This window comes from Branchiostoma floridae, chromosome 1 (assembly GCF_000003815.2).
Source record: "Branchiostoma floridae strain S238N-H82 chromosome 1, Bfl_VNyyK, whole genome shotgun sequence".
Taxonomy (NCBI): Eukaryota; Metazoa; Chordata; class Leptocardii; order Amphioxiformes; family Branchiostomatidae; genus Branchiostoma; species Branchiostoma floridae.
In genome coordinates, this window is record NC_049979.1 from 10,334,194 (window position 1) to 10,349,344 (window position 15,151).

General features: G+C 41.9%; 1 protein-coding gene and 1 long non-coding RNA gene across 5 annotated transcripts in view; one reads left to right on the plus strand and one right to left on the minus strand.

The window, feature by feature from the left end:
• Positions 1-391: 391 nt before the first annotated feature.
• LOC118409543 lies at positions 392-3,292 on the plus strand. The gene is made up of 2 exons (XR_004830456.1): positions 392-1,432; positions 1,657-3,292. It is a non-coding gene; the product is annotated as an uncharacterized LOC118409543 (long non-coding RNA).
• A 1,427-nt stretch (positions 3,293-4,719) lies between these two features.
• LOC118409507 (coiled-coil domain-containing protein 9-like) overlaps positions 4,720-15,151 on the minus strand; it is an 11,847-nt gene continuing 1,415 nt past the window's right edge. The window contains exons 2-15 of one of the 4 annotated variants that reach the window (XM_035810601.1): positions 14,410-14,577; positions 13,759-13,914; positions 13,037-13,354; positions 12,518-12,601; positions 11,935-12,096; positions 11,341-11,525; positions 10,802-10,881; positions 9,718-9,735; positions 9,088-9,165; positions 8,187-8,758; positions 7,829-8,009; positions 6,844-7,452; positions 6,410-6,475; positions 4,720-5,343 (exon numbers count right to left, since the gene is read on the minus strand). In XM_035810601.1, the coding sequence (XP_035666494.1) occupies positions 5,342-5,343; positions 6,410-6,475; positions 6,844-7,452; positions 7,829-8,009; positions 8,187-8,758; positions 9,088-9,165; positions 9,718-9,735; positions 10,802-10,881; positions 11,341-11,525; positions 11,935-12,096; positions 12,518-12,601; positions 13,037-13,354; positions 13,759-13,914; positions 14,410-14,544 (2,646 nt within the window). In that variant the 5' untranslated portion in view covers positions 14,545-14,577 and the 3' untranslated portion in view covers positions 4,720-5,341. Of the gene's footprint in view, positions 5,344-6,282; positions 6,476-6,843; positions 7,453-7,828; positions 8,010-8,186; positions 8,759-9,087; positions 9,166-9,717; positions 9,736-10,801; positions 10,882-11,340; positions 11,526-11,934; positions 12,097-12,517; positions 12,602-13,036; positions 13,355-13,758; positions 13,915-14,409; positions 14,578-15,151 lie in introns of all 4 variants that reach the window. The other 3 variants (XM_035810592.1, XM_035810575.1, XM_035810583.1) reach the window with 3 other exon arrangements.

Consider the following 15,151-nt stretch of genomic DNA (forward strand, 5'->3'; position numbering starts at 1 on the left):
TTGTTCTTCTCCCTAGGCACGAACTAGGACCATGCATCACTGAACTTGGTTGCCGTCTTGAGGACATCATTGCCCAAGACAGTTACCGCTCCCGTGGGAAAATACTAGGAAAGGTTACACATGGCAAAGAATAATATAACGGTATACACATACTAGTTATACTTATACTATTTCAGTTCTCCGTCTCACCTACTCCGTGACACTATACCTAACAATAGATTCTTTATCTTGTTCTTTTATTCACATCTTCTTTGAGCTTGGAATTGAATTAGCTAACATAAGCGTTCTGCGACATTAGTATCCGTTTTCTTATATCTTTTGGCAATCTTTTGGCATTAGATTTGCTAATCTTTAGATGCTTTGGACGCTTTTGGATGATAACGGTCGAAAATTGATGCGCGCAGATGTCACTTGAATCAACGTGGCCTTACGGTGAAAAAAAATAATCACCACAGTCTTCATGAACCCTTGATGGGAAATGACCACTGAATTGTCAGATTGGTTCTGGCGGAATATTTGACTAACACACTTTGTAAACCCATCAATGCAATGCAGAATGGATCAATACAACACTGTGCGAATTCCACTCTCGACAACGTTGTGTTGCTCCTGGGATTGCCGATTATGAGATCAATGTAATGCTAGTTCACCTTTGTCCGCGGGGTAACCTATATCAGCTTCATTATTCATATTCCAACATTTTCGAGTCCGTCGACTTGATATCCTAAATATACTGTGATTTTAAAAGTGACAACGGATATAAGTTACCCCGCGGCGAAGTAACGTTACTACATGTACATGTACCAGTCTCTGTGATAAAGAGCAGCGCTCGCCAGGTCAATGAATATTAATGAACGGATTCAACCCTGCGAGGCTTTTAACGCGGATCGCACTCCATTGCTATCAAACGCAGCGCTGGCAGAGGTTTAACATATCAGTTCGCCACGCACATTTCACGTAACTGCATTGCACAGGACCTGCAGAGGAGACGCTGCTAACATTTACAATCTACGGCTTCTTCAGTGTCAGTCAAATCGCTGACAGCATTTGCCATCTGAAGGCTTGTTCAGCTCGAATCACAACGAAGCGTCCGAAGATGAAGCAAGAGGCCCCTCCACCCGTGGAGGGAGAGACCATGGCGAACAAACTGTCACACAAGCATGGCGCCCCACCTCTCCCCATCATCCGTCCAGTGGCCGCCGACAACAACGCTGGCTCCAGCTCGGGCAGGAAAGAGAAAATAGCCAGCAAGACCAACAAGAAGTGGATGCGGCTCGCCACAGTCTTTGCCTATGTGTTTTTCGTGTCCCTTGCTGCCATCATTTTGGCCATTTACTATAGCTTCTTCTGGATAGGAACACCCCAGAGTATCACACAGACAAACGGCAATGACACGGTCTTCAGTTCGGCATAATCTGTTTCACAGCCCACGGTAGGATATCCTTATTTCTATCTCCAGTAAGCATGCACAGTCACGACTGCGTGTTTACTGTACTGAAGGCAATGTCTACAGCTAGAGCAGCTGGGGACGAGTCAAACAATCGGACATGACAGGTGTCATTTAAAGAAGGCTAGCTCTGACGTTTTCTGGTTGTTCTCCTGCCATGGTACTGAAAGCATTTGATGTCTGTCTCATGTCTTTGTTTTGCTATCTAGAGAAGGCAAGATCCTAAGAAGAGAAAGGACGGTGTGATTTCAACCTTCTAATCTCCTGCCGTGTCCACCGCTGTTCCATCATCCATCACCCTGTATAACTAACGACTTTCCTACTGCCTCGTGGATGAAATCTTCATATCTCCTCGCATGGCAGGGTACCCTGGCTGAATCCATTAACAGTAATCAGCCCAGATGTGTGCACGACCCACATCGCTCGGACATTACCTGATGGAAACCACTCAACTCATTAGATCCTGCTAAATATATCGCCGCACTCCGGGGTGCGTACGGAGAACTAATGATGTTTTTGCTGCGTCATCAGTGTCTGCTTTGACCCGTCTGGCCTTTACGGCTTGTTTTCCTTTTTTTATTGTATATCAGAACAATATTGAAGAATGTGAACATCATAGGATCGAATAAAGGGCAATAAAGGATTATGTATACTTATGAAGTATTATAAGCTTACTGGCATCGTTGATGACGTTACGCCGTATCACCCAAGAACACCGTACTTGTATCATAAAACTGTTACGCTGCGTATACGTAATTTAAACTAAATGGTTTCAACAAAACATCTTTCATTGTGTCTAGTGCCTACCATGAGGGGTGGCTACTTATAGCGTGTAGGTAGCTACTTTTATTAGAAAAATATGGATTGTTGTAAAGAACGAAGTGTCAAAACGTTGGATGCCAATCCTTCCGCTTTTCATGGCACAAATAGTGACCCAAAATGATTTGCGTCGAATAGATCATTCCACATGTGGTACGCCTGGTATGGCGCGGGACGAATGGTTTTCCGGTACCGACTGATAACATTTCACAATAAAGGATAAGGAATAGTCTTGCTTTTCCAGTAATGGCCCTTAAGTCTATACATCGGGATGTTATTAAACAAGTGTTCTGCAGAAAGCCACATATGAATAGAGGGACTGTAGTCTGACGCCCTAGAGGTCACACAGAGGATTTCTTATGGACAAACTAAGGAACTGTTGTAGGATTTGACACCAACTGCAGTGATGGTGCTGTTTGTTTGACAGGAAATGAACTGTAGGATTCTATACTTTGATATTGTGTTGCCACCTGTTATTGTCAACAAACACTAGCTTCCCAGACACTGACATTACGTGTATTTGAATCATTGTACATGTACTATGAAATACTTTACATTTCTGTCTCATAGAGTACTCTACTTGTCTTTTGCTAAGAAACCTTATCTGAACCTTCTCTTGTGTATAATAATCAAGGCACTGCCGTATTGTTCAATTAGAATCAATCCACACACTTATCAAGCCGTCAAATACCGAAATGTCTACTGTTCATCTTCGGTTCAATGTAAAAAATGAGAAATATTGAAATAACACGAAAGTTTCATTGTGTACAGCAGAGTCTTCCATTGTTTCCCCGGAAATTGTGGACCAGCAACAAGACACAACAGAAATGATATAACTCTGTATCACATTTTGTGACCAATTTATTCAATAATCATCATCATAATAATCCCTTGCAGCCCAGGTTAAATTCATTACAAAATGGCTAGCTCTACGCAAACCAGTGACTGCTGGAAACAGCATGTCATTGGTATCTTAGGACAAAATATCTTTTAAGACATTCCAAACAGCAGTGCAGGGTAAAAAAAGCACAGTGCAAAATCTATACAACAGAAACCAACTGTACAAGAATAACACTGTTGTTCCATTTTTATGTTCCTACTGAACATGTTCAAAGATGGAAATATAATTGCGCAAACACACATTCTGGATTATCAACCCATCTACCTCTTCCAAACATGATTTACAAGCAGTATACATTGTATTGGACCAGCCAATCAACAATCTCTCCCTCCATGAAACACCATTGTACCATGCAATAGTTAAATCATGTCATAGGGAGATATTCTTCAAGCAGAGGTTTGGTCGGGGTAGTAGATGCCAGGATTTCTTACCGTTCCCCTTGAGTGTGCGGAAAGAAATCAAGGCATCTACCACCCCTGACTAGGGCTGGGTATCGGTACAGCGTACCGTTACAAAACCGTTTTTTCTTATTGGACCGGTCCAGAAAAACCGGACCTGAAAAAATTGGGTGGACCGAATGTTGGACCGATTGGAAATTTAACAGATTATTTTATAAGGCATTGAAATGTTTTGGCGCTTGCAGGTGGAAAAAAATAACAAGAGTGAAGTAGAGTAGAGTTTATAATAATTTCTACCAAGTTTTACAGCCAATCGTACAGGTGCAGCTAGCGTTGTAGGATTTTAAAACGCCAGTGTAAGTCTAATACACCACCAAACAGATTTCTTTCTAGTGAAATGGACCATTGGTATGAGTCATACTGAAACAGGTCCAGGTTCAGGTCCGGACCTGGACCTGATCCTTTGGACCTGTACCGGACCTGTACCTGAATTTTCTGTACCGGTACCCAGCCCTACCCCTGACCCAATCTCTGCTTGGAGAATAAGTGACAGTTGCTGTCCAGGCTGACGTGAGCTTCCACACTTGGGCTCACCAGGTGAGGTGCAGGCAAGGTGTTGCACATGTACAACCATATCCAGTTATCATCTTGTGGCCTATCTTGATAGCAAAGACAGCCAAGCTATCTGTGTCACTATAAAACATGCCACAGAAGTAATAGTCTTATGACAGTATTATCTACTGAAATGTGCACAAATTAAATGCATGTGGACTTATACAACAGTCATTCACACATCTAAATATTCTAAAGTTCCAAGAACACAGTAAAAAAAAAAGTACTACTACTACCATTGTATAAGTTAAATTGGCTATATTACCTGATACCATTAATTACTGGTCAAGCTAAAAACTGCACTTTTTTTATTTTCTGCAAAATTACTTAAACTATTTTTCGCAATAAAAATACCATAGCTCAAGTTAGATAATTTACCAATTATCACTTAACACTTGGTACTATCTTCATTTTGCACCAAGTGCATGCATTTGCATTAAAATTGATCATAATTGAATAAATAGCTGTAAAAGTATTCCAATGTCATTACTTTAATCAAATATTTTGTCATTTCATTCTATAACAGCTTAAATATAAACATACAAGTTGACACATAATTGAATTGCATGACATTCAAACACTTAACTGCACACAATATGACACAGGCATTCATACATTCACCTTACTGCAATGTACTTTTTAAAAACGAGTTCAAAAATTTAATTTTTCCTAGTGTGTCTCACAGCAGCTTAGGCTGTCATCTTTTTCTGTCCAACCCATCTATTTCACTTGGCACTCAGGGAAAGCTACAAAACGTTTTTGTCTCATAATTCCATGCTTTCAGGTAACCGATCGATTGCTATTTGTTAATGTTACATTCTTTGTTTCCACTTCTAAATTATTTGAGACTCAGAGTCAAAGATTAATGTGACACCTGTTCCACGATGTTTGTGAATTCTATTTGCCAGTAATTGAGCAACACAACGTTCATAAATTGATTAATCTATTTTAGTATCAGAACTGAAAGTTTGCAAACCTGGGTAATAGAATACTTCTGGCACTTTCCTTGTGGTGATGAAGTTGTGCAGAATTTTATGTACAGACTAATTCATGTTCGTTTTTCTATTTCTCTTCAAAAGCAGAAGTATTTTTGAGCCTTTATTTGTCATGTAGGCATTCTATGACAGCGGTGTCCAGTCTCTGCTTACATAACCTCTATCAATTCTCTGAAAACAAATGCAAACACAATTTAGTTCATGAAAATTCAGTACCTGCCGCAGGTGCTACTGGAGAGTTGGGAAGAGACACAGCAGCGCAATATAGAGAAATGTGGCAGCAAAGTGCAGAATGGTGAGAAGTGGTTTATTCTAAAAGGCCAAAGACGTGCTACGTGGAAGTGTGGTTCAGACTTCCCACTCCCTCTTGTTGTATCCTTCCGAGATTTACCATTGGAACGTACATAATAAATACATGGAGCAAAACCATGGCCAATAATGGTAGGTTTTGTTCACAACAGTTCCTGTTGATTAAGCGCAGTGTAAGGGAAATTTTGCAGCTCACAGTACACCTCCTAAATCCAATTAGTTAGAAATTGGGAGACCCTGGTTCTAATGCTGGATAGGGCATCTCACCTGGGGCTGCAGAATCTTTTGGGAGGGACGTTAAATGTGGTCCCAAGTTCAAGGAGGTGCCTCATGCACGTTAGGGAAAAGGGCTAGCAACCCCTCCTAGTCACAATCTACCCTTGTTGCTTCTAGATACTACAAAGGCCTGAATGAACGAAGGAAAATTCTTGCACCCTTTTGCAGTCAGGACGGTATAGTATTTTTTTTGTACAAGTTCACAAGGACTATTCTTTTCTAGCCCTATCAAAAAAGTTTTGCTTTCAAAAACTGCACAACAGAATACTGTAATGCACAAAACTGAAGTGAAAAGTGCAAAAGTGAGGAAGGATCCTAGTAGTGTATGGATGCTCAAGAAAACACAGAGATATTGCAATGGCATATTGCACATCAGCCCTCTACCACACACAAAAGCACCAACACTGTAAAGCACTAGTTTCACATATAGTTATGCGGGTGACTTCCTAAGTACAAGAGGAGGGGCAGCCACTACTACTAGCCAGGACGTGTCGCATCCTGCAAACACAAGGACAAGGATGGTACCTCATGCAGCTACCACCAACATGCATTTACTGCTATGGAGAAGTCTTCTTGGTGTAAGCAACAGTGTTATAGTCACTGATGTTGATGGCACCCGAGCTGGACTCACAGTCAGAGAGAGGGAACTCACAGTCAGAGAAACTGGGTTCCAGGGTGGGAGGGGGGCTCTCTCCCTCCCTAACTTCTGCAGAGTCCCCTGATCATGACAGATAGGACAGTAATGATATGACTGGAAGTAGCATGGTTAAAGAGGAGAATACAGTTGGGAAATCTGGTAGAATGGAGGATATTTCTTGCCCAATCCTGAAAGTTATTATCACCTCGTCAGACTGTATAACTGCCCCTAAATGCAATTAACACACCAGCTTCACAGGCACGAATTGGCAGCAGGTTATGCTACACGTAACAACAACTGGGTTACTCTTGAAAGGTATATCAATATCATTTTAATTGCCAAAGAACAATAATACATCACTGTATTGTGCTTTAAAGCATTAAAAGAAATCAAAAGTGAAACTTAACAACATTCAAAAGTGATCAAACGAAATCAAAAATCTAACTCACTTTCCTGACCCTCTGCAGAGGTGGATGCTTCTGTTTGTTCCTTGGTCGGTTCTATTGGACTTGTTTCTTTTTCTCCATCCTGTGTCTCTGTGGTTCCAATCTCCACATCCTCTGACACACATTCTGCTGGTTCTGCTACTGGAGTTTCTCCAGCCTTCACACATGTTGCTGGTTCTGCTACTGGAGTTTCTCCAGCCTTCACACATGTTGCTGGTTCTGCTACTGGAGTTTCTCCAGCCTTCACACATGTTGCTGGTTCTGCTACTGGAGTTTCTCCAGCCTTCACACATGTTGCTGGTTCTGCTACTGGAGTTTCTCCAGCCTTCACACATGTTGCTGGTTCTGCTACTGGAGTTTCTCCAGCCTTCACACATGTTGCTGGTTCTGCTACTGGAGTTTCTCCAGCCTTCACACATGTTGCTGGTTCGGCTACAGACGCCAGACTTTCTTCAGCCTTCACGCTTGTTTCTGGTTCAGCATCAGCCACTGGAGTGTCTTCAACTTTTGCAGCTGTGTCTTTTTCTACCAGCTGCTCCGAGGCCGGTGGTATTGCAGGTGCTTCCTGGTTAGTAGGTGTTACTTCTTCAGATGTGCTGACTGACTCGGTCGCTGAAAAGACAAATCACTCCTTCACATCCCATACTAGACCAATTTCCTGAAGTGGAAATCAAAACAATGAACTCCATGGCTGCAGAGTTTTCATTGCAACTTCCCTCACTACCATGGAATTCATCTCAAAAAGTGATCAATGTCACGGCCATGGAATTTATCAGTCCATGGCCTCCTCTAGCTGTACCAACATAAAGATGAATGTTGACAGTCATTACAAAATGAAACACATTATCTGACCTGGCTTATATCAATTTCGTTCAGAATGCATTACACATTACACATACACCTGGTGATTATTATTATTATTATTACATAGCATTGGTACCTCCAGCTGAGGTATGTACTGGTAAACATCTTTCCTTTTATGACTTACGTGATGATACATCTGAGTTCTCAGATCCTTTTGTTTGGTCAGATGCTCCAACTGTACAGTCCTCCACTGGGGTTAGGGCATCACCTTCATCTTTGGAAGGCACTTCTGTGGTGACATCCTCCCCACTGGCACCCTGCTCTGGTGCCGAGTCACTACCTGTCCTGTGTCTTCTTCTACAATCCTGCACAAACACAAAATCACAAGTGTTATTGTCAAAATATCCTTTATTTACTGTATTAACTCAAAAATTGCTATGTCGTACTGGACCACACTTCCCAGTCATATTCCACCACAAAAAAAATTACTGGCCTGATTCACAATAGATTGACTACATAGATGTAAGAGATAAGATCCTTACCACTCTCTGTGGCTTGGGTTCCTCCATGGTCTTCTCCACCACATCATCCTCACAGTCATGAAACTCCTGCCCCTCCTCCTCCTCCCCGTAGGGAGAGTCCATGCGTTCATCCGGAGGGTAGCCCTGCTCCTGCTGCACGTCCCCCCAGTCCCCGGACAGGCTGCCGCTGCCGCTCTCCCCCATCTCCTGCGCCCAGTCCGCCACATGGACGTGGTCCGGAGGCGTCCTCAGCTCCAGCGGGGATGTGGGGGACATGGGGTTGGTTGGGGATGGTGGCTCGCGGGTGGGGGGCATCGTGAGGGGCGAGATGGGTCTGAATCGATTATTGTTGTTATTGTTGTTGGCACGGCCGTTGTCTTCTGACACCGCTTCCATGGGTACGTTTGGTGTCTCCTGACTATCAGGCACCTCGGTTTGCTCGCTGTTGTTTTCCTTGTTTTCCACTTTACGGTTCTCTCCCTGTACAGTGACGGTAAGGCCCTCAGCTGCAGCCTTCTCCGCCTTGTCGCCCTTCAGGGACCTGGTGCGGCGCCGCTGCTTTCTACGGCCCTCGCCATCCTCATGTCTGTCTCCTGATCAAAATACAACAATTTGGTTACTGGTCTTCAAGTGAGACTGTGAGAGGAGAAAAGGCACAAGCCTGTAATTAATATGGTATCGTCAAGAATTTGGACAAGCACATCAGGTCACACGGGGACTCATACCTATTCTTCTCAATAGGTTCTAAGACAAGATGGACTTGGCATCTAAGGCTTCCCCAAACACAGAACCGAAGGCTTAATGAAACAAGATATGCAATCCTGCAAAACTAAACTTCAATATCTTTATTAACTGCTTCTTTAATCAAGCCAACATCAAAAACGACATCTTTCTTCGAGAGACTCAAAAATGTATCGGTCACCTTTCCTCTCTCGTTCAGGTCTCCTTGGTTGGCTAACATCTGTTGCAGGGAAGCGACCACTGCCTATCCTTTTGCCACCTAACAAACACGTCAAAACCCTTCATTACAATACAAACAACAACAGTTACTGTATGGCCAACACAAAGGTCTTTACAATTAACGCTAGTTCACCTTTATATGCATGGTAAGCTATATCCATTATTTTAACAAGGACATTTTTCTTTGTATCTAGGGATATCAAGTTGATATCAAGTTGATGAACAGTGGTTTCAAATTGCAAAATTTCAGATCTTAGCAGTTTGAAACCACCGTGAATCGACTTGCTATCCCTAAAAACCCTGTTTTTGAAAATAAGGTGAGCTAGCGTTAACTAAAGGTACTTCTAACAGAGTTAGGGGCATAAAACAAATATTGTCAGGTAAAGTAGCGTCCACATTTACATCCATATACTCTTGAAGTTTTCATTAGAAGTATCCTATGCTCATTTTTAATCAAAGCACTCAAGCAGTTTAAGCACCTACAAACCATGCAAGCTATGAAATTCAGTTAAATCATTACTTGAAGTTAATGCAAACATAAAGATGGAATGTTCTAAAAACACATGTAAAAACATAAAAAGTTGGGGTTTACCTTCCTCAAAATCTGTTTCTGTCATGACACCAACATGCAACAAAAATAAAAGCATTAGCATCAGCCGCGCCGTGTTAGCACATGACTTGTTATTTTGTGTGATAATGTCATGGAGTAAAATACAGCATTCGGGGAGGAAGCACATCTTACATGTAGTCTTAAGTATATGGAATTAGAATACTATCATAATTTCAAGTAATATTCACACCTACAGGCTTTGTTTTCTACAGCTCTACTTGCTTGTTTATGATTGAAATGTGAAAAGATGTTGCATAATTCTTCTGTATTTATAGCATACCATTAAATAAATCAGTTAACATTTCCATGAAAACTTCCACAAAAACAAATGCACAGCAAGATTGCATGCCGGCAGTGGTTAGCAAAGGGTGCGCCAAGATAGGTACTGTAATAGGCATGCAAGTTTTTATATATACATATATGTATCTCAATTCAAGGTCTGTCATGCTTACAATCGCATTACTCTGAGTGACAATGAAACTAGAACGCACACACAAGTAAAGGAGCAGTTGGGAAAGAGCTCATTGATTTATAGACAGTTTATTAAAGATGCTGCTTGAGTTTTAATCACCAATTACCACTAATGAATTTGAAGAAGTGTAGGTGATTTTCAGTCAGATTAAAAAAAGAAGTTCAAACCTAAAACAAACATACTAGTAAAGGTTTCTTTAACCATTAACAATTGACGATGATAATATGACAAGTAAATTTACAGCAGCAGGAAAAGCATGTGAAACATAGACTCAGGTGTATAGAGGCTGAGTGGAGTACTGGACATTGAGCATCAATCATGCAACCTGCACTAACTACAAAATGTACTTGATACATTTTCTTTCTTTTGGTGTCAATTGATTAGCAATGTACAGGTGCATGCAATGATTCTTTACAAAAAAGCAGTAATGGGCAAGCATTGCAGAAATATAGTCTGAAGAATGCGGTAGAATATCCATTTTCAACAATGCAATTGGGTAGGGGAGATGAGGGAAAAGAGTGCAGGCAATGATGGGAAAGTCACCAGGATACAGTGAGACATATGCGGCAGTGCACTACTCCCTGCTGGGCTCACCTCTCTGCCGACCGCTGGTCTCGATCCATGCACCAAGTGTGGGCTGGGAGGGGACCAGGACATCTGCAGGTTCCACATTCCTGTAGTGTAGAGGAGGAATCAGAATAAACCTCTCCTAACCTTAGATCCTCTCGCAACACTTATAACTCGGTGGGCAAACCCTCTCCAAAGGGTGTGGTCTTGCTCTGCTACTGACGTTATTTATACCCATTTCCTCTCAATAGACTACATTTTGATGCAAAACTGAACTGCAATTTCCAAAAAAACAAAAATTGGACTCCAGGCTTTGTCAAGGAATGAGCGATCCCCCGCATCTGTGATGTTCAAAAGTAAAAAATTTGGCTACTTCAGAATGGTCTCTACCAACACAGAAGAACTTTAAAGCTAGGAGACTACTTTATTGCTTACTTTTCCTAACTGTCTGCTAACTACCTGGCCTTTTAAAATATCTTTTATATGCATTATCAGTCATAGTCACAGTATCTCATAAGAATGGTTTCCACCCATATAGAGGGTATGAACCCCTGACGTATCCCTACCCATCCAATTTCTCCTGATCCCACTCCCTCTTCCACTCCCCTCCCGCTGTCCTGTGTCTCTCCAGTCGTTCCCGGTCGATGCGTTCCCTCTCCTGTCTCCACTCCTCGTACTCTTTCCTCTCTCTACCTGTCATGGACAAGGTCATGTCCATCTTGTCTCTAGAGCCTCGTTGGGGGTATCGACCCTGTGAGCATGACAATAAAAGATTTTTTTCTATAGCCAAGCAGAGGGATATGGAACAAAGAAAGTAAAATGTTGATGATGGTTAGAAATCCAGGTAATACCATACAACATACAAAATTTGCTCAAGTGAAACTGATTTACAAGATTTTACAAAACTTCATGCAATCAGAAGCCATTTCTTCACTATCAAATTCATTTCATAGTCAGTTCAACTTCAAGCAAATTGTTTACAAAAGTAGTCTCGTTGCTTGAGCAGCTTTTGTATTGTGTACAGAAAAGTACAAATTCTAATCACTTAACATCCACAAACAGCAATGGTTCCCCCACATCAAACAGTACATCCTTGGGCATGGACTAGATTCCTCCATCTGTTGCAGCCCTGGGGCTGACCATTAGCCACAAATCCGTACCTGTTTCTGTTGCTTCTTCAGCTGCTCCATGCCATGCTTCACACCGTCAAAGTCCTTCCCTCCCCAGTTCATTGCACTGCGTCGGCTGCCCTGGTGTCGGTCCTCCACCGCCTCCGGGAGGGGGCCCTGCCTTCTGGGGTCGTCAAGGAAGTGACGCAGTCTCTGATCAGAGTGAGAGATGCTGTCAATGTCCACGCTACATAGAGCATCATAGCAAGGCAACGAGTCCCAACATGAACATGCAGTACAAGTGACCACCTCTACATGTACATAAATTCAATGACCACCTGGACATTGATATACAGTCAAACCTGTACAAGTAGCCTATTCTTTATTTCTTAGGACCACCTGGCCAACATGACCACCTTTTGGCAGACTCTATGATAATTTTTCTCACTAACTCCAGCATTGAAAATCCTGTCTATGGCAATCACCTATCCACAGATATTATCAGTCCCTTTGGTGGTCTTTGTGGGCAGCTTTGACTGTATTCTGTTCAAAAGTACAAGCAGTCCTTCGAATTCCCTCCTTAAAGTGTAACCAAACACAAGTGTTACTGTTAGCCTAAAAAAGACAGGCATACCTTTCCTTCTAGCTCTAACTCGGACATAAGTCTGAGCTCCTCTTCCATCTGCTCAATGTTCTTCTTCCTCTTCTCTTCCCATTCCTAGCAAAAAAATAACATTAGTTTGTATAGAACACAGGAGTGTTAACAACATGTCCTAAGGCATCATTACCAACAACAAAACTTCCATGTCATTTACATGTTTAGAACTGTGAGTATACACTACATGTATATGGTAGCTTAAACAGTAATGCCAGTAATGACAATGCCAAATCCTAGACCTACTCCTTAAATCCTGCTAGCAGGGTGTAACAGAACTGACAGAACTCAGCTGTAGGCTGAATTAACAATACTTTAAATCCATTTAATATCTCGGTCAGCAATTTTAGCTATAAAAGGGAGACAAGTAGTTCACAGCATTCAATTTAAGCACTGGAAACAAGGTTCTAGCTGGCCTAAGCACAGTGATCAAATAATTGCAATAATGAAGTCACTAAAATTATGTTACCATTAACAAATAAAAAGGAATTAACAAACTTTGGCTTTTGTGTCTTCTCTGCCGCCACCCCCCTCCCTCCTCTCACGCCCCCTGCCCCTCCCAGCCCCTGGGCCTCTGGGCTGTCCTGGTGACTTTGGTGGATAGGAATCCTTGGGACCCCGTGGAGACTCCCTGGAACTTCTGGGTTCCCTGTGTTCTTTAGGTTTCCACTGCTCTCTGGTTTCTCTCTGTTCTTTGGGCATCCGTTGTGAGCCTGGGGACTTGGGGGGGAAGTTTCCTCTGGGCCCCCCTCGACCCCGACCACGCCCCCTTGGTGGTCCTCTCCTGTCCATTCTGTCATGCCCATCTTGCTCATCCTGCAATGATAAATACAAAATATACAAAACTGGAAGCTCTGATGCAGTGCCATAGAATGCTGCTAGGTGCCCATAATCGAATATCATACTGATTCATCTACAGCTTTTTGAGTTATGCTGCCCACACCTCACCTCACCTCACCGGTCCCATAGCCTAAAAACATGACCTTTTTGATGAAGGTAAATATTGTATCACCATAACAACTGCACTTGGGAGAGGTCGATACAACAACAGGTAATGCCATCATTCACCATACAAATGTGGTTTAACTCTGAGAAACTTAAAATGCATTTGGTATTTTGGTAGATGTGACTAACACACCCTACAGCTTTTTACGTGCAAGGAAAGTCTTACTAGTAAGTAACTGGATTCATAACATTGTACTTATGAGTTATGTACTCACATGAGTTCCTCTGGGTGGAGGTTTTCTTCTCTCGTTGGCTTCAGGAAACTGAAACTCAGCAGTCTTTGTAGTGGGGCTGACTACAACTGCTGCACCCCCCTTAACAGGGATTGAGCTGCCCGTCTTTTCTGCAATTTTGCGATCAGCCTCTACTTCCTGTAATGAGGAAGAAGTAAGTGTACCAACGGCTGTGACAACGATCCCTCTAAAGCCCTCAATACATCCACTTTGCTGGTCTTCTATTTAGTAGCCTTGTATACAATGCTGCAGAGAAAATTAATATCCTTGAAAAGAGACTTGAGTATTAGTAGGTAAAACTAATGAGATACACTTTCATGTTTCCTTTTAACTAAGAATGAATTTCCTCTTGAATATGATTTAACAGGAAAGTTATATTTATAACTTAATAACTTTAATAAGATAATAATAATAAGTTAACATATTAGAGACTCTAATGTGTCTTCAAAGTGCATTAATGCTAAGTCTGATTATGTTTCTAATCACACAATTGAAACCATGTATTCATTCCAAACAAGGAGATGTAAGAAAGACAGTTGTGTTTTGACAACAAGGCTCCTATCTTGACAGATATAGCAGACATTGTACAGTGATGCTGTGCTGGTGTAAGTGTTCATACATGTAATACACTACCTGATGTCTTTTGAGGAGGGCTTCGTTTTTCCTTCTGATTTCCTCCATTTTGCGGTTCAGCATGGCCTCCTTGTCTTCCTTAGACATGTCCCCAGGAGACACCACAGCGGATCCAGCCTCTTGTACATCCGACATGTTGTGACGTTTGTCAACACGTAGTTTCCAGATCTGAGTATAAGGTAGACATCAACTTTAAGAACAGAAAAGTACCTTTCTAACATGTAAGGAAGTGATCCAGACTCCATGCAATGCTGGACAAGTGGGGAGCATCTTTGCCTTACAATTGGAAGGTCAGGGGTTCTAACCTCTAAGCCAAACCAGGGACTTGAAAATAAGTCACCTACAGTTGCTTTCTGTACTTAACCCTGACAAAGGGTATGGGATTTGAACACATACCAATACCAGTTGACTAGTAGTGTCCTAGCTATAGAAATGTAAATGGCACTGCCCTGTAGTATCGATAAAAGCTCCTTGGTAGTATATACCAAATTTTATAGGAAGGATTTTAACCTTTAACTTTAATTGAACCAGTACAATATTTTTGTTTTGTCTACAACCCAAAGAAACTAAAAGGATACGGAAGCAGTAGTCAAAATATGGAAGTACTAGTGACTTATCAGACTGGTTCCAAAAGGAAAGCTGACCAACGTACTTACCAAACAGTGGAAAATTTAGATTGATTTCCCTAATCTCCAAGCAGATCCTACGGTAGCAGAAGACAGTATCAAAAGCTGCCAGAGGA